The 25566-nt window shown below is 35.7% G+C and overlaps 2 protein-coding genes across 12 annotated transcripts in view; one reads left to right on the top strand and one right to left on the bottom strand.

The window, feature by feature from the left end:
* METTL8 (methyltransferase 8, tRNA N3-cytidine) overlaps positions 1–25566 on the bottom strand; it is a 92896-nt gene that overhangs the window by 26909 nt on the left and 40421 nt on the right. The window contains exon 1 of one of the 4 annotated variants that reach the window (XM_080601004.1): positions 56–188. The exons of the other annotated variants lie outside the window; for them this stretch is intronic. The gene's annotated coding sequence lies outside the window, so the exon portion shown is untranslated. Of the gene's footprint in view, positions 1–55; positions 189–25566 lie in introns of those variants that run through there. 4 annotated transcript variants of the gene reach the window in all.
* Positions 169–23000, top strand: DCAF17 (DDB1 and CUL4 associated factor 17; the record flags this gene model as incomplete). 8 transcript variants are annotated; one of them, XR_013953965.1, is made up of 15 exons in its annotated part: positions 169–315; positions 1466–1569; positions 2964–3054; positions 4727–4866; positions 5934–6012; positions 6172–6261; positions 8373–8480; positions 8992–9097; positions 12628–12770; positions 14099–14208; positions 14620–14710; positions 16265–16348; positions 17460–17615; positions 19225–19555; positions 22419–23000. XR_013953965.1 is itself a non-coding variant. In XM_080600988.1 (14 exons), the coding sequence occupies 14 exons, from the start codon at positions 169–171 to the stop codon at positions 22419–22421; spliced, it is 1452 nt and encodes a 483-aa protein (XP_080457114.1). In that variant the 3' UTR covers positions 22422–23000. The 8 variants fall into 8 exon arrangements, 6 of the variants coding, with proteins under 6 accessions (XP_080457114.1, XP_080457113.1, XP_080457111.1 ...); XR_013953966.1 differs by having other exon boundaries at positions 19825–23000; XM_080600988.1 differs by lacking the exon at positions 19225–19555.

The raw sequence follows: 25566 nt of genomic DNA, 5'->3' as shown, positions 1-25566 counted from the left end.
AGCCGCGGGGCAGGTGGCGTTGGGCCGGGTAAACCGTCCCCGTGGTGGGCCTTACCCTGCTCCGCGTCGCCTTGCGCTGGGCAAGGCCCAGGGGGCAGCGTGGGGCTCGTCGGGCGGTTCCGGGAGGCCCCAGACACGGGAGGAAGCCGAGCGCTGCCCGGCGCCGGGATGCGCCCTGCCGGCGGTAGGAGGGCCGCCCCCCGGGCTCCCAACGCCTGCCGCCTGCTGGGCCGCAGGGCCCACGGCTTCTACGCCAGGGATGCGGGTGTCGCCCTCAGGACGAACATGGGGCTGCTCAGGAGCCTGATCTGCCAGGTAGCGGGGCCGCGCAGGTGGCTCACAAGTCTGTGGGTCACGCTAACAAGTTTTTGGGGAAAAAAGCTGGAATTTTGCTGAAGAGAGGGAGAAATGGTTAAATTTATTTCACGAGACTCAGACCTAGAAACATACACGATACTGCGCCGTACAGAAACGGGAGAAGCACTTGTATATCTAATACTCCTACTACGTAGAAACAGTCTTATATGAGATCTTATATCGCTTATTTCTTACCCTAACATGGCTTAATATTAAATTTGCAATGTTTTAGGGAGCATCAGTGTTAAAATTGAATGAAGTTCTCACAACAAAATAAGATAATTGGCAGAGGTCCTCGGGTAAACATAACCCTGAAGTGTCAGTGAAATTTCTTATAGAAAAATAGAAATTAAACCACTTACAGACTAAATTTGATTTATTTGATTTTGTTAACTGATAGAAATGTATCGAATGTGATTGTGTGGAAGTGAACTGGTGATTCTCTTCTACCTAAAAATTCATTTATTAGAAGTCAGGTAAAGTGGCCACTTACGCTACTAGATCTAAGGGCGTGCAAGGGTTATTGAAATAAAAATGAGCCCACCTGATTCTGATTTACACAAAAACCTTTTTTTTTTTTTTTTGTAGGACTGAAACCTTTGTTAGTGATACAGAGCTATTGATGTTTGTGATGCATGCAAGTAGCTCTATCAGTGTGAGTGGTTTATCCCATTACCATTTCAGGTCCTTTTTGCAAATAACTGCATAAACAGTCTTTTCTACTTTTCACACAAATCACCATGAGCAAAATGGAATCAAGTTCAGTAAATTTCATTACATACAAAAGATATTTATGTGCATGATTACACAGTGGAGGATTTTATCCTTGATTGAAAAATTTTCCATTAAAATTGCCAGTTTTAATGCAGACAAGTTAATGACAAAATATTCATTGCACATGCTGTCCATAAGCTAATAAAAAGATGTTTTAATTTAGTTCTTAGAAGAGAAAAATCTTCCCTAAAAGATGTTTTGATTTGGTTTAAAAAAGAATCCTTTATGTATTCAGCAGGAAAGGTTCATTTAAATTAAGTTACTAAGCTGCAGGAACCAAGTATTTTCCCAAGTATAATTTGTTACAAACTGTTGCAACCAGTGTCTCTTTCAGGAAAGTACTACATTCAAGAATGTTTGGACGACTCATTCTGCATCTCCTATTGCTTACGAAAGAGGAAGAATTTACTTAGACAACTACCAGTGCTGTATTAGCAGGTAATAAATTTACAATTAAAAGTTACCCCAGCTTATAGTTTTAATACTGTGACACTGTTTTTTAGAAATGTAGCTAACTTTGCTCATCCAAATAGTCCTTGTAAATTGAGTGGAACGTACTTATGAGGAAAAAAATAACTGGATACGTAAATCCTTGTTAAATTACACTGAAATTCCTTTGTCTCTTAACGTGACAACTGCTTTGGTGAAGGAAAGCTTTTGTGTAACTTTTATGCTGTGTAACTATAGGTTTCAAGTACACTTTAGGGGTTTCAGATGATGAGCATTTTAGGATTTTGCTCTAAAAAGACAAATGAACAGTAATTCCCTTCTTTGTGATCCAGTAACCAGCAGTGTGCTGGTGTGAATGTGTCAATGCATCACAAAATCAGCCTTTGTAACAGGATTGGTACGATGTCTACAAACTCTTCATTAAAGAAGTAAAGTATCGTTCATACAAAGGTACAAGGTGCTGAGTACTTGCTGCTTTTAATGCATGTTGCAGATCAGTTCACTGCTCTGATGTACTACTCTCCTATTCCATGAACTGCTGCAGAGGCACAGCTCAGAAGCCGCTCGGCACAGGGCAGGATAGAGGATGCGAAGTCCTGCTTACACCAGTCCTTGTCCTTGCTCCTTCTACTTGTGAGGGAAGTAGTCGGGACTGGGAGAACTGTGTTGCTAAGCTGTGGTCAGAACAGTATTGAGACAGTGTAATATGATACGTAAAAGACAAATTATTTTATCGGTGTAAACCGCTAAGAGTTAGTTAAATTAATCTGTCGTTTGCTCATGGTAGAGATAGAAATCTTGCCCATGTTTCATTCATACATTGTCTCAATGCTTTCCAGTACTGGGGTAACTTGTCTAATGCCTTTCAAGGTTTGTCTTTGTTTCATCCTCTCCTTAAGGAGAAAACTATGCACCCTGTGAAGATTTTATTCTAGTAGTAGTTTTTTTTATAAATATTTGTACATGATGCCATGCCTTTATACTATGAAAGGCAACACTGAAAGTGCCTCAGGGGAAGGTTCCAGGATAATCCTTAGTTTCTGGAATATGCTTTCTTTATAATGTCTATCTCTAAAGTAAGAACATTACTATTAATTGTAACTTAAAAAAATAGGGAAGGTTAGGTTTTAGATATTACTTTACACTAATATTGTTTATTAGGCTTTATTTTGAGAGCAATTTGAGATTAATTATTAGCCTAATATTAAGCCTAATGATCAGGCTTAATTTGAGAGCAGTATTTACAAAGGAAAAAAGGTACTTAGATTTCTGACTTGCCTAAAGAGACAGGATTTGCAAAAGTGGAAAAAGTGTATTAAATGACTTGTTGACAGAAAGTAGTTTATAAAATAGATTAATGATTAGCAATCATTTTCCTCCAGCATTGCCCAAGAGCCAAGAATACTTTATCAAAAGCCGAAGTGTTCTAAGTCAGAAAAAATAGAAGATGCTTTATTATTGGAATGCCCACTGGTAAGATTACTTTTTATTAGAGCATTGTTGTGGAAAAACAAATTAATATCTTTCAGTGAAATAAATTTAGAGCATTCTTTTCCTGTGAACTATTATTGTCAACATTTTTGTGGAGTTGAATCATTTAACTTATGTTTATTTATTTTGAGAGAATATTTAGAGGTGCACTTCTCTGAATTTCTCAACAGTGCATTTGAATGCTTCTTCATGATGAACGTCTGTAGAAGATTTTAAAAACAGTGCTGTTGCCTTTATGCTTATGCAATTCTAATTCCTTACAACATAAATTCTGTTTTAATATATTATTTATTTTTGAGTTAGCAAGGGCAATAGATGGGAGTTTGTTTTCACCAGATCTGTTAACATTAAAAAACAAAAAACAAAAAAAAACAAGGCAGATAAACTAATGACCTATTAAAGCAACTCTGTTGCTTTAAAAACAAGAGTTTGTTTTTCAGAGCAGCTTTTCTGCTGCTTCTAGTTAATAGATTACATAATTTCCCTCTTTTCTTCCTTTACATTCATAGATATCTGTATATAGATGTTCAGTCTTGCTGCAGTATTTAGACTGAAGCTTATTCTGTTTTCTCTCAAACAAAGGTTGATTTTAAGAAAAGTTGGACAATTCATTTAGGCATTTTCCATTGAGTAGTGTAAAGAAAAGAAGGAAAAGTATTTCTTTAGTCATGGGTTGTTCTGTTTGGTTTGAATCTTGTGATTCACTTAGTGGAATTTTTAACTATTAACGTTTTGACAACACCCTGCTGGGATGTAGTCTGGAATATATGAGGAAAAATAAATGAAAAATGCAAACAGAAAATCCACAGGATTTCTGTGTTGTTCTTTGTAGTGCCTATGGTACAGCAATATTGTGCAATTTGAGTATCTTTTAGTTAATGTTGAAATCTCTGTTCATTGCTATTACAGGTGGATTTTCCATTTGACTTCAAACAAACAATTTTTTTCATATCTACAAAATTTTTACACATTTGATGTCAAGCAGTTAGACTTACAATCCTTTGTCTTCATGGGGTGATTTGTTGTTCTTAGCTTTTCTGAAGCAACTAATGGTTGCCATATATTTTCACCGTTTCATAAGAAAAGGTCCTTATGGTTACTCATATGGTACTGATATAACTTAGTTCTAACAATCTAATTTGAGCACATAGATGAAGAGGCTGGTTTCCTTAGACCATAGAGAACACTTCCCTTTCTAGAGGGTTTTTTCACTTGTGCACTGTCCGTAGAGACTAGGAATATTAGCCCCACATTTGAGGTGCCAAAAAATAAGCATCGTGAGGACCATCCTCAGCAGTTCCTGTTGAGTTGCCTTTCAATGATTTATTTTGCAATACTTAGTTTTCTCATGAAGTTTGGTATCAGTTAGATGAATTAGCAGTTATACTTCACTTATGCAAGGAAAGGAAGTCTTAAACGATGTGTTTTCTAGAAAAAGTAACTACCTTCCAAAAAATATGACAACAGATTAGTTACGTAATAGTCAGCAATTTAGCACAGACATGAGCGCATAGATCCGAATGTGATTTGGAGGAAGCTTTTCACCTTTAGTTTTTGAGGAGTACATATACACTTTTGTTTTCTTGTTACTATGTTAAAATGTTATGTATATTCCTGGTACAAACTTCTTTCTGATAACCTTTTTGTTATGTAGGGGGAAATGCTTCCAAATCCATTAGACTATAAATCTTCCCTTATAGTCTTGACAGCACAGAACTGGCTTCTGCGTCTCTCTGCTGACAGTGGGGAAATACTGGAAAAAATATACCTTGCGGGCTCTGGCTGCAAATTCAGGTATTAACATTGGCAAGGGTTTATGTAACTAACCACCATTAGCACTAAACTGGAGAAAGGGAATCATGTTTATTTTGCAGTATATTAAGCTGTTCAACTTCTGCGCATTCAGAAAGTATTGTTTTATTGATAATATATGCGTGGGGAAGGGCAACATCTATAATATTTAGCCAAAGGATATAAAAGTAATTTTTTTATTGGAGGAAATTTGCACCAAATACAGAGCAGAAAAAGGGTGAAATCCCAAATTCCTCATCAAACTTCACCCTATTTTCCCAGATCCTTTATTGCTGCCGGTCATTGAACGTGGTGGAAATATACTACCTTCGAAACACTCCCTGCAGATCAGAGGAATCATAGTTTTGGGAGTTTTTGGAGTGAAAGACAGCTCATAAAACCTTAGGTACCCACTCATACATATCCTATGATTGACTACAGGTCTATTTGTCTAGCAGTTTTCCTGGAGAACTGTTCCTGCACTCTGTTTTCTTTAGAAGAATTTCAGCAGCTAAAGTATCATGGTCTTAAATTTGGTGTCAAGTTCCACAAAAGCCACAAAAAACAGGCTACTATTTACTTTTCTCTGACAATTTTATAGCTGTTAATATTGCAATAGACACATACCAGGAGAGGACCTCTAAGAACTATAAAACAAACTGTATAAAGCATAAGAAAAATATGTTTAAAAGTTAAAGTAAGCAGTTTTTAACTTCTCTGTAGGGTATCCATTTTGTTCTTTAAAAGCAGAGCTGTTACTGCTTCTGAGCATGTTTTTTTTCAGTTCTCAGAAGTAATGATCTTCTTTAGACTGAAGGATAAAAAAGCAGTGATTTGTGAAGGGAAGGAAAGAAAGAAGACAGTGAATGTTCATACTTTCAAAAGTTTTCTCACAATCCTGTTATGGAATAAGCCATTCCTGGTATCTAGTTCTGTGGCTTTTGCATTATTGCAAAATCTGCATAGTTACAATAGATTATATTTTACATGAAAATTATTTTAATATTATTATTTAAATTTTATTAAAGGATTTTACAATGATTAAGATAGGCCTTCCTTGTCACAAATAGGTACCTCAGCTGGGATACTCCTCAAGAGGTAATGGTTATAAAGTCAGCTCAGAATAAGCTGCCTGCAGCATCACGGCAGGTAAGTTTGTTGAAAAACTCTCATTTTTACAAAATCAAGAAATTTACAAGGACAGACAGGGAGACGTTACGCTTTGTTACTATGGTAGAAGATGATGATGTCCCACTGCTAATAAATGCCTCAAGTATAACAACTATATTCAATATTGTTCCTTCCCAGGCAGGTATCCAACAGTCTGTACTATTCCATCTTGCTGTATTCCAGGTAATACCTCTTTCATTTATTGGAATGCTAGAAATAAGCAAAAAGGTAAGTTCAGTCTACACCGTAGTTGTATGAGAGGCATGATATAGGCTATTCTCCCAGGATTTTGGAAGTCTTACTTAATGTTTTGGACGCTATTTTTTTAATTAGCACTAATGTTCTTTTAGTGTCTGGTGGTTGTGTTGGGGTAAGATTAATAATTCCAGAAGAGAAAATGCAAATGCGTAGTTATTGCAATACTTCTTGATGTGTAGGATTTCAGAATTCACTTCGAGGAATTATAAGAATTAGAGAACTGTAGAGTGTTTGTAGAGTTCTTTTTGTCTCTTTAAAGATAGATATGCTTCTGATCAGTTCCTAGTAATGGCCTATGAATTCTATATACAGTTACAAATGTTTCAAACTTGAATTATCATTGATACTGGGTGGCAAAATATAAATATGTGTATTGATTTATGAATCGAGGAAACAAGCTTTCTGAGGTTGGCTTGTGACCTGTAAGTAAGTGTATACATTAGGCGACTGCAAGCCAGAAGACAAGTTTTAGTGCACTGCTGAAAAAATATGTCTATTTAAAGTCAAGGGAGTTCTAGATACAACTTAAATTGGAACAGTGTGAACATGCAGAGTCTGTCTTCAAAGCTCTGTAAGCTATGGTCTTATTTAGAGTCCAGAGCTGTTTAGCTCGTGCTGGGTTGGGTTGAGGCTGTAAAAAGAGAATGAGCTGGCGAATGAAAGAAGGGGGGTTCAACGGTTTTTCATTTGGGACCATGAATGGTTAAGGGCACACTTCTGTTCAAAATTAGCATTTAGGACTGGAAAATACAAATCTTACCAGTATCAAGGGTATTCTCAATCTGTTTAAGTGGTGGATGCATGCTGGATTCATCATGGTTATAGCAGGCAGAATGTAAGAAAAAAAGTACTTATTCCACTGGGGCTGTGCTCATCATTGGAGTAATTGTTACAACTAGGAATAAGGCTGGGGTAGAATTTGGAATTTGAGAGTACACCCAGAAGAGGAAGCAACCAGCAAATGCAGTGCCAAACCTGATACGGATCAGTGGGATGTAACTGTTTTGTTACAGTTAGGATTAGGATTACTCTTGAAGACTGCAAAATGAACCCAATGCAACAGCTTTGCTGAGAGGGTACGCTACAATAAAGTCTAATTTCAGACTAGAAAGGTCTCAAAGATAGAAATGAGAGTTTGGGACTAGGAGACTATTAAAGTTTGGGTATGGCACCTTAAGCTAACAAATGCACTGAGAAATTAACATAAGACTGAAAAAAGACAAGGTCTAAGGGGTGAATTTACCTTTCAGGAACAAACTGATCACTAGATCATTGATACAGTTAAGAATTAGGAGTATCCCAGCTTTAGTTATATTTTCTTGAATTACATTTAAGCCTGTTTTAACCTTAGTTTAATAGCTTTTTGTACAGTGATTCTGAATAAGAAATGAGAACTCTAGTCTTCCAAACATCTCAATATGAAAAAAAAATTAACAACTTTGCATGCTGTTATTCATTAAATATTAAGAACTAGGTTTTTTGTTGTTTTTTTTTTTTTAGTGGAGATGTTCTAAGCAGTAGCACAAATGAATACTTCATAATCATTAAAAGGGTAATCAGCTTCTCATGTATGTGTCTAATTTGAATTCAGAGAGGATCCTGTATTCTGTGACAGCTGGATAGTGTAGTTTTAGTACAGCTGTACACAGTCATAAAGCCATGATTAGACTAGTATTTTACCCTGGTGATGAAGAAAGAACAGAAGATACGAAATCAGTTCTTTTAGATTGAACTGTTAGCTTTGCTATCGACTTCCTGTGGGATGCTAGGTAATAAAATCTATTCATCTCTTGTAATAACCGGGTAATATGATACAAAGACATAATGAGAACTAATCAGAGAATAAATGTGCTTGCAGAATATGACTTACCTAATTCCAGGTGTTACTGCAGTGCAAAGTATTACAGAAACTCAGCAGAACAGATGAATTACAGTAACCTTCTTAAACTAAAACACTGGTCATAGGTTTTGGTCAGAGTCAAAAAGGAAATTGATTGCATAATTAAGTATGTAATCTCAACATTTTGCATTCTGTCAATTATTTCTTCTTTAATAAAATATTTTTCTTTTCCTTTTTCCAGATATTTGGTAATACTGTTACAGATGTTGATGTTTCTAATGGAATCCTGATTATAATGTATAGCATGGGTCTGGTCAGGCTCTATAGCTTCCAGGCCATCACCGAACAGGTAATGTGAAATTTTTCATACAATCCATGCTATGTTGTGTCAACAAATCATTAACATTCATGTAATGCCACATAAGTACATGGGGATTGTGTCAAAGGATAGAGTTCTTGCCTAAATCTATTTACAATCTGAATGTACAAATGGATGCACTATCAGAAAATTCTTCTCACACTAGTCACAGGTTGCAAAGCATGAGAAACGGAGTCAAACAGGCATTTAAACACATGTAGAGAGGAGTTCTGTAAATGCTAGACCAGGGTGTGATGCTTTTTATATACGTGGTCTGTAGTTACAGTAGCAAATGCTAAGGGTAGAAAATGATGGGCATGGAAGATTGTTTGATCTGAAACTGAACATCAATGAGACTTTTATGTTTGTCTTCTTCCTATAAAAAATCAGATGTTAATTCAAAAATAAGACTTCAAGCAGCATCTAACAAGATATGGAATGCAGCAGTAATGGAGCACTAAAAATATGCATCAATAAACTGAATTGTTCTGCATTATTTTAGTTCATGGAACAGCCGTTTGATTTGGGATGTGAATTCAACTGGAATGGTCAAGTGGGAGTTGTAGGAAAGTATCCATTTGGTCTTCCGTGTAACATTAAAATAACAGGTATTTATGATCTTTGTATTATCTTGGCTTACATGGTTTATTTATGACTATTTTTAGCAGCAAGAACATTAAAATTACTGTCCTTAGATTGTGCTGCTATGCTTCTGGTTTTTCGTTACAGCAAAAATGTGCTTTGCTTTATTTGTAATTACAACAATTAATTAAATAGGACCCAACGCAAAATGTTCCATGATTTTATGATTCTGTGACTTGCCTAGAAAATTAGTACAGAAACTAGGTATTTGAAAAACTTCATAAGCAACACAAAGTGGAAACGCCTTCCTTGTTTCTGAGACACAGCTGCTCCTGGGAAAGAGGAAGGGCTAGGACAACTGTTAGTAACACCCAAAAACTGTATATAGTACATAAGCAAAAGGTGTCAAAGGAAGTTTAATCTGACTTGAAGAGTCAGAATTCAGTGAGACAGGATATAACTTGTCCAAGTTGCATTTTGATTTTTCTAATTGTTGGAAATGTGCCAGTTTCAGTAAAGTTAATTCCCGAGGAGAGAAGAAAATATTTCTTAAAAACAATTCTTATGCCTCAAATCACTAACTTATGAATGTTCTGCTTAATGTAATGAATTTAACTTCTTTGAAACCAAGCATTCACTTCTGTTGGTGCATTGGAGATTAGAATTTGATATTACGAATCTTAATAATTGACTAAAGTCTGAGACTTCCTGTGAAACGTTTTTTCCTTTGAAAATACACTTTCAAAAGCTCAAGTGAGGCACTTGAGAGGGGGAAGAAAAAGCAGGTTTCACCAAAATCAAATAATGCATGCTTTCTTTCCTTAAATTTTTGACTGTTTCTGTATTAAATGACTTTCACAGGAAACTGTCCCCATAAAATGTTTTTGATCTTTATGTTCACAAACAGTATCATGTAATAGGATCCAAAACAGATTTACATAAACTTCAGGAAATATAGACAAAGATAAAATGCAGACTTAGTTAAAGCTTTCAGTTATAATGCAATGTTTTATCAAAACAGAGTGTGATAGGTTGCTATAGTTGATGTCTCAGGTTCTGCAAAAAGAAATTTCTCCTCATTTTCCTCTGCTAAACCACAATTTAATGGCCCTATGGAAAACATGCTGTGGGAGCTTTAAAAGGAACCCTGTACTAGATATGTTCTCATGTCTTATGGATCATTATAGTTTTTAGTTTTGATATTTAAAACCAATGTATTGGGGAAAATATTTTTGATCTTGAATCGCATTCAAGAATTTGTGGTTAGGAAGTTTTGAACTTAGGACAAACATTTACCATGGCTGCTGCTTGCAGATAGTTGCATTCCTGTGGTTTTTGAGCTTTTTTTTTTTTTGAGAATGAGATGGCTGACTGACTCTTCAGTGTAATGTAATGCTCCAGTGAGTGAGATTTTAACAGTTTCAGAGTTTAAACTTGTATTTACTGTAATTAAACTGTTCATAATTTTCCTGCTTATTTAGTCCTAGCTTCCCTACAGAAATTGCCAGAAGGGATGGCAATTAATATGGTGCTATTTTTATGGTGCATTAGGTACCCAAGAGGAAGTACAGAGAGATCAAAACACATAGGTTACTATGTACCTACCACAACCTTTACAGCTATTGACTTGAAAGAAAATTGATTTTGGTCACAGTGGAAGGAATGGAAAATGTAGCTATAAATCTTCATCGTATCACTTTCTGAGTGTCCAGAACTTAAAATTATAGCTTGATTTATTATTTTATGATTCAGTAATTTAAATAAAAAACAGAAGATATTCTGCTTTTTTTTTTCCACAACATATTAGAACAAATACATGTTAGTGCTGCCAGAAACAACTTTGTGGCTTATGCTTAGATGAGACTGGAGAGTTCTAAGGAAACGAACAAAGAGGCTCAAGTGGAGCCTGAAAACTTGTAATGCTAGGGAAAGAACTCAGGAACAATGAGAATAGGAAATGTTGAGCAACAAGAACAAGTGACACATAACAGGAAAGAGGGAGCTGAGTCAGCAGAGTCACGCTATTGCCATGGTTTAGGTGATTATGACCTTGCAGTGTTTTGCCAAATGAGCATAAAAAGAAAGGCATATCTTATGAGCAGCCTATACTGCTTAGGATTGCTGTATTACTGAAAACCATTTAAATCTATCATTTAGTCCATCCACCAGAATTTTTGAGGGACCTTTTTATTTTAAATAAAGAATATATATAGTTAGTCTATGGGGTAAAATGTTAACAAGTCTTCTTGGCCTGTTTTTCATTGCCTGACAGATATGAATAAATGCATATGCCTCCATTCTCAACATTCTCCACATTTTCTACAGCTGCTTCAGTTTTCATAAACTATGTACTTTGTTATATCTCACACAGGGTTTTCCATTTCCTATAGTCCAAAAGACAACTAGAAGACAATGACTCTCCAGCTCAGGAAAGACTTCCTTTCCATGGACAGTAAAGTGATTCCTTTCAATCTGAAGGGCTAAGTTCTTTGAAATATGGATGAAAGAAAAAGAAGGAAGCACTACATAAACCTAATTTCTGATGTCATGTAAAATCTTGGCACTGTCAGGGTCTGGTTAATTAGCTGGACTAAGCAGGGCAAGGACAAGTCAGAATTTGGGTGAGACCTTTGGAACAAAAACAAGTCTAGATAAGAACCTTGTTCTCATAGTAATTCAGCTTGGGTATTTATGTTCTGCCTGTTTAAATGTCCATGCTAATTACAGATTTTCTCCCCACTTTGTCCTTCCTCCCCCACCCCTTTTTTTCAGCACTTCTCTGTTCTGTTAAAGAGAGATGTTTTGGTTTTTTTTTTCAGTTTAAAATTGATGCAGTCATAGCAGCTGTAGAAATTGCTTTTATTTAGCTATTTGATAAAAGTTATAAAACTCTGTGCAGAGTACATTTATTTTCAAGATGCTTCTCTCACTTAGTACACAGAAGACCTGTAGGAATGGCATATTGTATCTCTGTAATTTATCGCAACTGAACTGAAGGGAGAACTATGTTCCTTTTGCCATCAATTACAAGAATGCTTTAATTTTGTTTATGAACTCAGCTACAGATTGAATTAATTGTGGTCCACACTATTTTGTTGGATTACATAAAAGGATAAGGAATATTTGGATTCAGGTATCCAAATATCCAATAGTGTTAAGCACTATTTTTCTCAAGAGAATAGTGACCCTTTCGATATGTAATTTGATCTGTTCTTAAGTCCACTGTCATTCAGATGAGATGAATTAATTTTAAGTGTTTGCTAAGTCTTTGCTTATGCAGCTCATTTGGAGTGAAGTAACTCAAAGATATCAGAAGGGCAGTTCGGCATGAAGATCTGAGAACTCAGTAACTTTCCACAGGGAATTGCAAATGTATGCCTGGATGCTAGGTGAGGAAGTGTAGCTAGTGCTAGAAAAATTATAACCGCCAATGGATTTCCACTGGTCTTCAGAAGTGCTGAAGATTAATAACTTTGTTTTAATTTAGAATTGTAAGCATCAATAGAATGATGATTGTTCTGCTACTGATGGTCTTAACGTTACCCAATATTTGCAGATACCCCACCTTTGCTATTTGAAGCATCTTCTCTGGACAATGCATTTCAAATTGGAGGCTACCCTTGGCATTATATCATCACACCTAACAAGAAAAAACACAAAGGAGTCTTCTATATTTGTTCTCTGAAAGACAATGCTTTGGTAATATATTAAGGTAGCAGCTTCTCTGGAATGAATGTGTTATCATGTTTGTCCTCACCTCTCCTTCTGAGTAGTGCTTGAAGTAACAAGGTCCTTCTTTTCCAGCGTGGCACTGTCACAGGGATCACCCCACATTGTTGTATCTGCTATCCAGTGAAGTCATGTTTTCTCCCGAATTAGTGTTGCTTCTGTGATTTCTTTAGTTCCAATACAATCATAGCACTGACAGTGCTACGTAGTGCTGTATTCCCATCCTTATAGACTCTAGCATAATCTCATACCTGATTCCTTGCATGGTAACATCTTAATGCATTTTTGACCGTTCAGCCTACCAAGTGGCTTGACAAAAGAAACATTTTAAGTTTCAAGAAACTGCAGAGTAAGTGTTCATAACGTGGTTTATGGTTTATTCTTGATTTGTACCTTCTCTCTCTCTCTCTTTGGAAAGGCTTTATTACTCAGCTTAATCCAGCATGCCTATTTATTTATTTAATGTGCTGTTCGTCATATGTTCTTTTGCGTGATATCACCATCTCAGGCTTTATTTTGTATCTGCTTTTGACCTGAAGATACTTCTGTAGTATCAGCAGCTTCTGGCCTCTTAGTTCATGATTCTTCACTAAAAAACTTCTCATCTGTGAATGTCCTCATTTCTTTTACTAGCCTGGTTGAATCAGTGATCCCTCTCCTCTCTCTTTTTATCTTCAAAACATCTTTCACCTGTAGCTGAAGATTAATTTTGATTGAAAGGGACCTGGGCAATCGTTTCTCACCTGTTTTTTGTTTTTTTGTGTGTGTGTTTTTTTTTTCTATGTGGGTTCATGATTTGAAATCCCACAATTTTGACCATTTTGCTGCTGAAATCACAAGCTATCCCAGGCTTACACATTCCATAAATACTTGCATAAAAGAGGCTGAGTCTGAGGTGTGATGCACAAGTCCAAGTTTGTACTAATGCTTTTCTCATGTCTTGACACAACTCAAATTGCTAGAATTGTTTGAGTGTTTGCAGAATGTCGGGTAAATCTTAATATTGTATAGTTTTAGGAGAGGTAGGACCACGTATAATCATGGTACAAGTCCATTGCTCATTGCATATTTAAAAAGTGTTGAAACTGTTCCATGGAATATCCATGAGAATTAGAACTGTCTGAGTCTTTTATTATTATTATTATTATTGATGTCCACTGCCATCCTTTCTGATCTTGTTTGTCAGCAATATTTATAAATCTTCAGAGGAGCATGGAGAGGAGCTGAGTATTTCATCTCTATTAGATCTGTGAGACTTTAAGTATAATAATATTCTAAGCTTTCCCTTCCTTCTTCAGGCAAAAAATGGCATACAGGATATGAAATGCTGTTCACTGGAACCTGATTGGATATATTTCCATCCAGATATGTCAGGCAGAATAATCCATGTGGGACCAAATTTGATAAAGTATGACCCGTTTTTTCTTCAAATTTTACTTTAATTAGGTGAAAAGTTGTGTAATTGCATAAATTCAGTAGTTTGATGATTTGTGGACCACAGCACTGTCATCAGCTCCTAGAAAGTGGAAAAATGATGAATTTGTCAGAATCGGGAGTCCTGGTAGAAACACCTGCAGATTTCTACATGATGAGTGTGGGCTTTGGCAGTCAACGCTAGATTACGATATGAAAAAAAATCTAGGACCACTGTGTTAAAAATTTCACTGATACCTGTAAATTACAAAAATAGCTTATTTCAATTTCAGTTATTTGTTGGTTTTAAATATACCTGTATTTTTTATTAATGATAAATATGGAATGTTTGTTGCAGGTGAATTTGAATGCATGACTCATTTTGTGATTTCTCTTTCTTTTATAGAGTCTTGAAGCTTAAGGAAGTTGAAAGTAATACAGACCAAACAGAAATTTCAGAAGACTTTATAATTGTGGCCAACAGAGAAGAAAACTGTGTGAGTTTAACAGGAATTTCTGATGTCTGAAATCATGGTGCATGATTTTGAGCAATACATGGGGTTTTTATGTATATTAGTAATTGCTGTGTTTTATGGGCATAATTCAAAACTTTTTGAAGGATGTTCCTCATCTTCACTGGACTTTTATTAAGCTGTAGGAAAGAAATTTTGAAAACAAATTACATTTTCTGGATAGTTTTTTGAATCCTCAAGTCTTTTCTTAAGTTCTCAGCATTCTTTATGATGTGTAGTGTAACTATATCACTGATGTAAAACATACAAAATGGTGACAGATTTCCTTCAAATGAAGGTGTTACGAAGGATAATTTTGTGCATCTCTGGTGGTCTGGTAACTTGATCATACAAATGCTAGAAATGTTTCAAGTCTTGTAACTTAGGGGTAAGTCTTTATAAAAACAGAGACAGTACATTGCTTCAAAAAGTCTGGCTATGCACACCTGTCACTCCCTTGTGACAGGTTTGGCATTCATATAACCCCCGGTGAAGCATTTCAGTGCTGCAAAATAGTAGAAGATAATTCAGGGACCAAAAAAAAAAAAAAAGCATCAGTTGGTCAGAAGAGTGCAGAAACGTAGAACTAAGCGTCAAGGGGATGATCTGAACCTCTGATAGAAATGAGCTGTTAAATCACCTCAGTTGTTTCATGACATCTTTTAGATTGTTTTTGTGATTTTTCTATCACAAATGTCAAAAAGCTCAAAGAGCACGCTTATGAAGAACATTTTTAGTAAAGCCTGGAACTTTCATTTTGCTTCAGCATACAAAGTTATCTGTTATATAAAAGGAAGGCTTTTTTATATAGTTTATGAGTGCTGTAAAGTCCCTGAGAGTCAGTGATATTAATTTTGAAGCTTTCTTAGAATAAAAGTTTGTGTATTAAAAATCTGTGCTAACTCAGGAGTAGTTCTTCTATTAAGTTCAGAAGGGATAAGCTTTATCTTGTAATGGCTTGCCTTTTTTTTTTTTTTTTTTAGAATTTGTTTAGAAAAGTTTTTGTTGAAATAAAAGCTAAGAAATTAGAGTTTTTAATCCTGTCTGTGCTGGACCTTTTACTTTTGACCTCTGTTAAGACACTGATAACCCCAGTTTTGAATATTTCTGGCATTAATGATGCCCAATGGAAGCAGCTTGTGGTGGTTTAAGATGCTACTTTCCCCATCTTCTGGAATTAAGTTTAAGAAGCAAATTGGTGGTGATTTAGCTGTCTTAATTCTCAGTCCAGCATTTTAGCTCCAGTTGCTTCTGTTTTTCTAAAAATGCAGTAACTAAGAAACTTTGCCACCTCTATAGGACTGAGAACCTGTGAATATGAGTAAGATCAGTAGTGTCTCACCAAAAGCCACCAAGTTCATGAGCCCTCACAAAAAAGAGATGGCGGCAATAGGGCCATGTGTTGCTAGTGCGTAAAACAAGATCCCAGAGTTTAAAGCAAAGTCAGAAAGCAAAAGATGTGAAATAGACATGTTGTCAAGATATGAAGAAACTATAATGCTCTGAAGTCCTGAGCCATTATTTTCTTTTTCTCCAAAGGTGAACAGCTCTGTTACTGTAACAGCTTCTGGTCGAGTGGTGAAAAAGCGTTATAACTTGCTGGATGATGACCCAGAACAAGAGGTAACTGATGTACTGAATAAAAACAAGTCATGGATTATTTAGGAAGTTTAGCTAGACAGCAGTCATTCCTGTTACAGGTGCAGTGTCTGTAACTATTAGTTGTATTAATCTTTGAGTTCTTTATCCGTGTTCTGTGGCTGTCTTTGTCTCTTTGTCTTAACTTCAAAGTATCTCACTCCACCCTCTGCCTCCCACTTGTTTTCTCCATGGTTGATGTCTGTTCTTTGGATAGTCTGTTTCTTTTAAGAACTGAGCTAATGCCCCATGACACCGTCATAACTCCATGTGACTACAGTAGCACAGAAATTAAATGTTAATGTGATGAACCATTACTCTTCTTTCTATTCAAACACTTCCTTTAAGCATTTATTCCGAAGTATTTTATGAACTGGAAGAAGAATATTTTTTCCCTGCTTTAAATAAAAGACTAGAGGAACCAAGTCAATATAATCTAAATACCTAAACTATATTTTCTCTACCAGCTACTTTGATTCGATTGCAGGAGAAGGTATTCAACACTTCCCTTAAGTAACTGCTTCTTGAGAGTGAAAACACCACATGCTGTGTGTTGAGTTTTCACACACACAGCCTCTTCAAGAGGCTATGAAGAATATTTTGTAGCTTTCTATCTAGAGCTAGAATAAGCACAATGGTTAAAATTCATCAGTTTCTGGCAGTTATTTCTGTTCTTTTTTTTCTGAGGAAAAAGATTTTACTGTCATAAAAATACAGACAGTTCTCCAGGTCTGTAGTTCATTTCTATTCACCTCTTTCAATATAATAAAAATTACAGAGTCTGCACACTGTATTTTTTCTATTTCCTGTACGTTATATATAAAATGCATCAATTTGTGCATTAAGAGTGTTCAGAACATCACTTTCTTCTCTTTCAGTCTTAAGGAGTTTTGCTAAAATACGTTAGACGCCTTGTGCTGGGAAAGATGTCTGTTGTGTATCAGGCTGGCAAAGTTTTCCTTATGATGCCAAAAGACTTAAGAATTAGAATTTTTACAAATCTTCTTTCACCTGAAAGAAATAGCTGTACAATTTAGGAAGAAAGGAATGTGAAATTATGTTTCATATATAAACTTGGTTTTCTTTTTTTCCTAAGACTTTCAAAATTGTGGACTATGAAGATGAATTGGATTTATTATCCACTGTGGCAGTTACTCAAATAGGAGCTGATGGAAGAGCTCACCTTGACTTACACTGTAACGAGCAGGGGATTCTACTTAAGAGTATTCCATTACTGGAATCCTGGGATGTGGTGAGGAGAATTCCTTTTTTGCTTGTTTGTGTTTTTTGTTTGTTTGTTTACACTAACATTTCCCATATCTGTTTATCTACCGTTTTGCATTAATTTTTTGTCTGGATTTGAAGTAGATATATAAATTGTGTTTCCAATTGTTATGGATGAGGTTTGCACAAAATAATAGTCGTGACTCTAGAAACATAAGTATTGCATCAGAAAGTACTTCATTTATCTGAAAATCTTCATGATTTGAAATCAATATTTGCTGGTTGGTTGTGTTTTGGTTTTGTTTGTTCTGTTTTTCTTTAAGTCCTTCTGAAGTATTTATCAACTTGAATACTCATTCTCTGGCTAGTTACATAAGTTTAACTTTACAGCTTGTAAATAGTCTCATTAACTTAACTAGAACTACTTATACATAGAATTAAGAATGGACCCCACTGTGTGTGTATTTGGAGAGATGCAATGGGCAGTTCATAAAGTCCAAGTTTAGATACTAACTTAGATGGTCTGAATTATTCAGAACCTTTGGTGCCTCTTTTGTCATAGTGCATATAGGCAACCAAGGATCCTAACTTAACTACACTGCTTTAGCTTGTGCTTAGATTCCTAAAATAGGCATGTAGAAAACCTCTGTAAGTTTTAAAATTCTGTCCCTTTTCTGGAAGGGCAGACTGTGTGCCCCAAAACAAATTCCCTGTCTGATCAGGGAGATAACACGCACACGTGGAAAATGGCACAGGCACAGTACTCTTAGTAAGCTGTGGAAATGGAGACTGAAGTCAGAATTATTTTTCTCATTTCAGACTTACAGTCACGAAGTTTACTTTGATAGAGACATTGTGTTACACATAGAACAGAAGCCTAACAGGAGGTTCAGCTGTTACGTTTACCAAATGGTCTGTGATACTGCAAAAGAAGATGAATGCTCACGCCATGAAAAACCAGAAAGAGTGTTTTGTAAAAAAGGAGGGAAAATTTTTGAATATATTTAAGACATAACTACAGCAACTTCAATTTGGATGTTATTTAAGGACTTCATACATATGAATTAGTCAGCTACTCTTTTTCCTTCAGTGTTTAATTTTAACATTTGGTACTTTTTATTTTTATTTTGTTTTATTTTTTATTTCTTTTTTTCTCTCTGACACTGTCCACTTGTTTGTAGTCCCTAGTGGCTTTTCATGTGTTTACCAGTTCATCATTAATGCTGGCTATAGCATTTCTTGCTTCTCTTCGGCAACTGCATTGAAATATTGGATGTCAAGGAGAAAGATGTAGACTTACTGATAGTCTACCATCTGCTGTGTTCTGTCTTATGTAGTTTTACCTATGCAACTTTAATATAGACTGTTAATTAAACAAAGTATGTAAAACTGGAGAGGATAAATTTTATATGTAGTATGAAAATGGCAGTCACCATTAAAACACTTAAACAAAATCCTTCTGTTGGTTTTGTCTCACATAAAACCACTTGAGTTTGCTGGTTGTCTTTGTTTTGGTTTAAAGAAATATGAATAAATGAGGCATGTTTACTGCCTTTTGTATATATATATATTATTATTATTTTATATGTATATATTTAAAAAAAAAAAGACACTTTTCTGTGTTTCCCCATATTTAGGTTCAGGAATTGTTCAGTCTGAGCCAAAGCTACCATGTGTGCAGCATGTCTGATACATGAGAGTTCCATGTCATATACTCATTAAAAATACAAATAAACAAGAAACAAGCAACCCCCAAGCTGTAGATTTTGTGGCCACAAAGTATGACCATGCAAATGACTAAAGGCAAAGTGACCAAATACAAGTCAAAGACATCCTCTGGGAGATTTAAGATGGTAATAAACAACAGTAGAAAGAAAGAGCAGCAGCAGCAACACTCTACTTGCACGCTACCTTCATTAAGTTTTCACTTAATATCCAGGAAAAGGCAGATGTCCATTATGCTACTATGTAAGTATCAGGGAGATAAGAAGGCAGAAATTAATATGAATCTATAGGGTCCAGCACTTAGGCAGAAGTTTCTGTTCTGAGTGTGTATGGGTTATTTATTTGTAACTAAATTTCTTTCACTAGGAATCTGTCTCATCAGTCAATGGTAACAAATCTAAACTACTTTACCATGGACAAGAAATATATAGCCTAACTGAAAAGTGAAGCTATAATTAAAATTCCTTAATTATAGAAGTAATACAAAGAAGACAACTGCTTTCTTTTTTCAGATACTCAAAAGTCCAACAGTAAAGGAAAATAGAGGTGCATTAGTATATAAACAAGAGAAAAGATTTTCCTTTCCTATTGTTTTCAACCTGTGTTCTTGGCATAGCACAACACTCTGCCTCTGTATTTCCCGTTGTCCTCTGTCCTTAGTCTGCAATCTAATGACCAGAAGTTGACCACTTGGAGAAGAATGCTATAGAGCTGTTTTTCATGATACTCCTCATCTCTTCATCACTATTTTTGACGTATGCAAATTGTTTTATATAGCTAGTAACACAACTGATGAAATTTTACTGTACTGTTGACAAGTTGGATATCTTTATTAATAAAGAGCTATTAAATGAAAACAAGCTGATGATACATAAAAGATACTTAGTAAGGAAAAGTACAGTTGCCAGAGGGTTGTGAATCATCTGTTTGGGGCCAGAGTAGATGGGGTGAAGCAGAAACACTGAGGCTATGTAACAGCTGATTTATTTCAAGAAAGGCACAGTAACCATTTTGCTAGCCTTCAAAAGTATCATGCAATCCTGAAAAAACAGATTTCAGAAGGGACAGTAGAAGTGGAAACTTTCCCAGATTTGGATAAAGCAGAGAATTTTATGGGAGACTTTTGCAGTTAATGACTATACCAACCCCACTACCACCATGTGATATTTTTGACATTTTCTTGACATAGTTAATTTTCTTTATTAGTATTTCATGATCATTTCTGTTTGGATTGTTAAAACAGTTATTCCCAGAGCAAGATATTTACACTTCATTAGGGGATTGTTTATTAAGTAGCGCATGTTCTGTTCATGAAGATCAGCTTAAGCTTTCAAGATTCTGCTATGCTTTCCAGTGACTTATTTTGAAGCTACTGTGGACTTGTGATAGCATGCTAAATCAACAATTGTACGTAGGTGTCCATCTATTGAAAAATGCAGCAATTTATAGTGAACAAAAGTCAGCCTAGACTTTGATGAAGAAGATTATGGGCTTTGTGTAAGAAACGATCACTCTCTATACACAGTATGTTGCTAAACTACACATAATGGCACATGTTCTATCATGGAAGGTCGCACCTAGATGTTTTCATTCAGAAACAGGAGAGATGTTTCTGTTTAATTCAAGTTATTTAAGAAGTGAGAATCCGGAACAACTAGCCCTGAATACTTTCATGAATATACTCACAGCCCTACTTATAAATGGGCTGGGACACACCAGAGAATCTGAATCAGTGAATGCTCATGTGTTGTGCTTTTCAAGTTGTGAACAGCAGTGTTGACTTCTGTACGTATGCGAAGCCCCAGAACATTCTAAAAATAAACTTTTATTTAAAAGGGATGAAAATCCTGACCACAAACCTATAGTTTTTTACATTGCAAAGAATAACCCTATATCTGAACCAAACACAAGTATCTGCATGCTTGTTGGCAGCCCACCTGAATCAACTTTTTATTTCAAATTAAAGCCTGAAACAAAATCAATCCACCAGAAAAAGGTAGTACTTTTTGTTGCCAGGAGATTTTATATGTAAGACACCTAAGCATTTTTAGTCATTGCTGCTGGCTGAGCTGTACTACTATGTTGTGTCAAATTGATACAAAATCTGAATAAAGGCATTAGATCTGACCTGTAGACCTATGCTTTCATGTCCATATATGAGGAATGTAGAGAACTTTTCTCTTTTTTCTAATGTAAACTAGGTTACTTAGAAATCTGTTACACAATGTGAATAATTCAGTACGTTTAAGAGTGACAGTATTTGTAAAGTTGAGAAATTTTGAGGATGCTATTGTGTTTTCCATTACAGAGATAAAAAAACATTTTTGCCCAACATTATTATCTCTGCAAGCACCAAAGCATGACATTAGTACGAGAAAGCAGAAACAAAATTGTTCTGAAAACAAAAACAAAAAACAGTAGGAATAAATTCTTCAATATATTTTGTTTCCAATCTATAAATTCAGAAATTAAGATAAAATAAATTTAAAAAAATATACCCTTCACAGGCAGTAGTTAACTCCTTTATTATCAGGAAATCCATTTACTGATAATTTTTTGATTTACAAAAAAAATCGGACTAAAGAACTATTCGTGTGAAATTCTGAGTTCCCTTACTTACTTTGTTTTTCAGTGAGTGCTTATGACTCATGCAGTGGCTTCCAGAGTCTGTAGATAGGGCCTCAAGTAATTAGATCAAATACAGTCAAAAGTAACTAGACCAAGTATGTACTTTAAAAGATTGAAGCTGAAGAGCTCACACTTCCATTATTTTCACTAGCAGTAGGTGCACAAGAAAAAAAATATATATATGTATACAAAAAAGGTAAACATATACATATGAACTGTTAACATAAGTAGAGATTCTCAAATGTAGATTTGTATAAACATAAATGTATAAACATAAAATTGACGGGATCTTAAGCCATTCTTGCCAACGTTCCCAATCAGGGAATCACGGACGCTTTCTGCATTTTCTACGTTTCTTTTTCTTCTCTTCTGGGTATGTCCTGTTATTTTAACAGCATAGATTCTGCTCATTTTATTCTCATTTTGCCTTTTATTTTCCTCTTGTTATTGAGAAAAATACCTTCTTATTACTTAACAGTAACTGAAGACCACTGAAAACTCACCAGCAAGAAACTTTTTTTTCCTTCTTGAACTGTGAGAGCTATTGCACGTGATGGAAAAGCTTATGAACAAATTAATTTGCTTCCCAGTTCTGTTAGAGGTTGCTATTAGGAATATCTGGTAGAAAGATATACCACCTGTATAGAGTGATATGTAGAGAGACTGGGTATTTTCTTAAAGACCAGTTGTGAGGGACTGATGTTAGCTAATTAAAGCAAAGTCTCTGGGCATTCAGTAACTAAAAAAGTCATGGACTTGTGAATTCATTTGGGATTTCCCTTAAGGTTGTTTGATTCCTACTTTCTTCTGCTGCCAGTATGTATAAAACCTAAATGATATGAGCAAAAACAGGAAATAGTCAAAATGTGACTTCCTAAGGCTGAGCCACAAAAAAAACTTACAGGGCAGTGACTGAGTTCTTTTCTTTACAACTGTCAAGTATTGCCACTGTCAGAGGTACAGTATCTTTAAAAGGCTTTATTTTTTCTGAAGGTGTGTGGATTGATCTAATATATGTGTATCGATGTCTTGCTAATAAAAGTTATGTGGTATATCTGTACATTCTGAATCTTTTCTTTATCTCCATGAACTGAAGAAATTTAGTTAGTCCCTGGTAAAACAAAAAAAAAAAAAGGGTACCTAGGTACATTTGAAGGATGAATGAATAATATAGTAACTACCAACTAGTCCTATTCACAAGAAAGTTTCTGTGTATCAACATAAATTCCACGTCTCTCCTGAAACACAGACTGAACAGGCCACAAGTACTAAAGGAATGAAACAAATATTCCAGCATTTAAAATCAATTTTAGAGATTTTTAAGAGAACATCTTTTTTTTTTCTTTTTTTTTTCTTTTTTTTTCCAGCTATTTCACAATCTTAGATTTTTAGAGAAGACCACTTGAAGCTCTCTAGTTGCTAGATTTGGCATTTGCGCAACTATAACTTCAGTATTTATTTCTACTTTACTGAAGTTACAAAATGATGACCTAAATGACCTCCAGGAGCACCAAAAGATTTTTTTTCTGCCAACTCATTCTCATGTTTTTAGATTAAATAAATTCAAAGTAATCAAACTGCTCGCTTTGGATAATAAGGGATTACAAATGAACTGCATTTTTTTTTCTAAGTATGAAAGCAACGAGGTCCCCTTCTTGCAGAGTGAATAGTTAAAATGATAAAATTATAAGAACTGCTTTGGTTGGTCTAGCTTAACAACTCATTTCATAAAATGGGAGTACAAATTCCTTATTCTTGCATGGGTGTGGAAGGAATATTACATTCCTAGGAATATTATATTTTAAGGGAAATGTAAGCGCAGATTCTTAGGAACAGATGAAGCATGGAAGGAGAAGCTAAAATTCACGAGAATTACTTCACACAATGGCTCAACAACTCTGGCTTACTCAAGATGCTGCAGGAAAAGCAATGCACTCCATGTGATCCAGAGGACTGCAGGCTCACCAGCCAGACCCTAACAGCTGCTTGCCAGAAGCCAAGTGGGAAAATTACTCTGTTAACACGTTTACTTGAATGTACCACATTCAGACTCACACACTGTAAGTTTTCCTGATTAACCTCTAGATCTGCAGTTGTCCTCATCTTTGGGTTTGTACATAAGGTGCCTGCCTCTAACATGCAACTTGCAGCACAGATGCAGCACGGTTGCATATTGTGGGGCAGAGATCTAGGAAACTCCCAACGGTTGACACCACATTTCAATTATAGTCCTTTATAATGCCAGTGCCCCTTATTTCTACTGCTTGAAAGATGGCTTGACTGTATAATTCGTAAGTATTTGTTTTGTGGATCAAAGCAGCATATTTCCAGCATTTCTACTTCAACAAAATTGTTTTTTATTCCCACTTTTCCACTTCACTCTGGCTTCTCAATGATCAGATATCTGGACAGAGAAGCAAAAACGGCATCCCAGAAGTGCTACCCCCATTTTTGTTTGTATTTTTAATAATGTACGAAGAACTTCCCAGTCAGTGCTTAGGGACTGGAAAGATAGGGGAGTGGCTTGATAAGATTTGCTTCAATTTAGAGTAAGAAGCATTTCAACAGTGCACACCCTGTTTTTCTGCTAAGTACTCACTGACAAGGCTGCTGAGCAGTGGTGAAGAAAATGAAATAGCACAAGCTAAACAAAAAGCATAAGCAGTAACATTTTATAATCTTGCTTTGGGAGTTCCAGCTCCTGCTCCACAGTCTCACAATTTTCAAAAATTGTTACAAAAGGCTTTAAATTATTAGAAAAATATTTTACAACTCACAGAACCAAGATGTTTATGGATTAAAATAATAAAGAGTTTCACTGCATAGGTAATAATGACTGGCCTATAACTCATATAGAAATCTGGTCATAAGCTGCACTATCTACTTTATCTCAGAGAAAGCTCTCTAAAGGGTGGAGAGTAAGTAAAGATTATTTCGAGGAAAGGTCCCATTCAATATTCCCAATTTTTGCAAAAATTGGTAATGCCCTCAACAGCAAAGGTCTGCTTCGTAGACATGGATCTGGCTGCCAAAAAGAGTAGAAGGATCATTCTGATCTGTCAGCGCCACTCAAGCACTAATTGCTTAAACTCACTTGTCAGTATTACTCCTGGTAAGGTAACTCCTGCGGGGATACTTCTAAAGCTTTCACAACAGCTGGCTAAGTTAGCACTATCTCAGCAGTTTTGTTTGTTTATAATATGAACAGCCACCAGGCTTCTGAAAAGCTCGTCCAAGTGCTTTGAGAGACACTGTAACCACTTTGGAATGTCCTGTTCTAAGGGCTGGATCTTCAGTGATTCGTCCAGCGTGGAAAAACAGAGATAAAGTTGTAGCTGGTGAAAGACGCTCCAACCTCTTCCTAACTATAGCTCTCACAACTCAGTTACTGGTCACTGGAAATTCTAATTTCACTCCTTGTATTTAAACAATTACATCAAAAAAAAAAAAAAAGGCACAAGATAATGATCTATGATGATATGGTGTGCTGCTTAGGTAAACGTCTACGTAGATTTATGTCTAGAGTGCTGCTGTCAAGGTATATGAATGATACAGCAGCTGCGACAGAGGTTGCTGAGTAGCCATGCACCACACGCATAATACAGGCAGGAGGCCATTCCTGCTTC

The sequence above is a fragment of the Anser brachyrhynchus genome, assembly GCF_964034855.1.
Source record: "Anser brachyrhynchus genome assembly, chromosome: 7".
Lineage (NCBI taxonomy): Eukaryota > Metazoa > Chordata > Aves > Anseriformes > Anatidae > Anser > Anser brachyrhynchus.
Note: the sequence above shows the minus strand (reverse complement) of the source record. Positions and strands in the feature narration are given on the sequence as shown.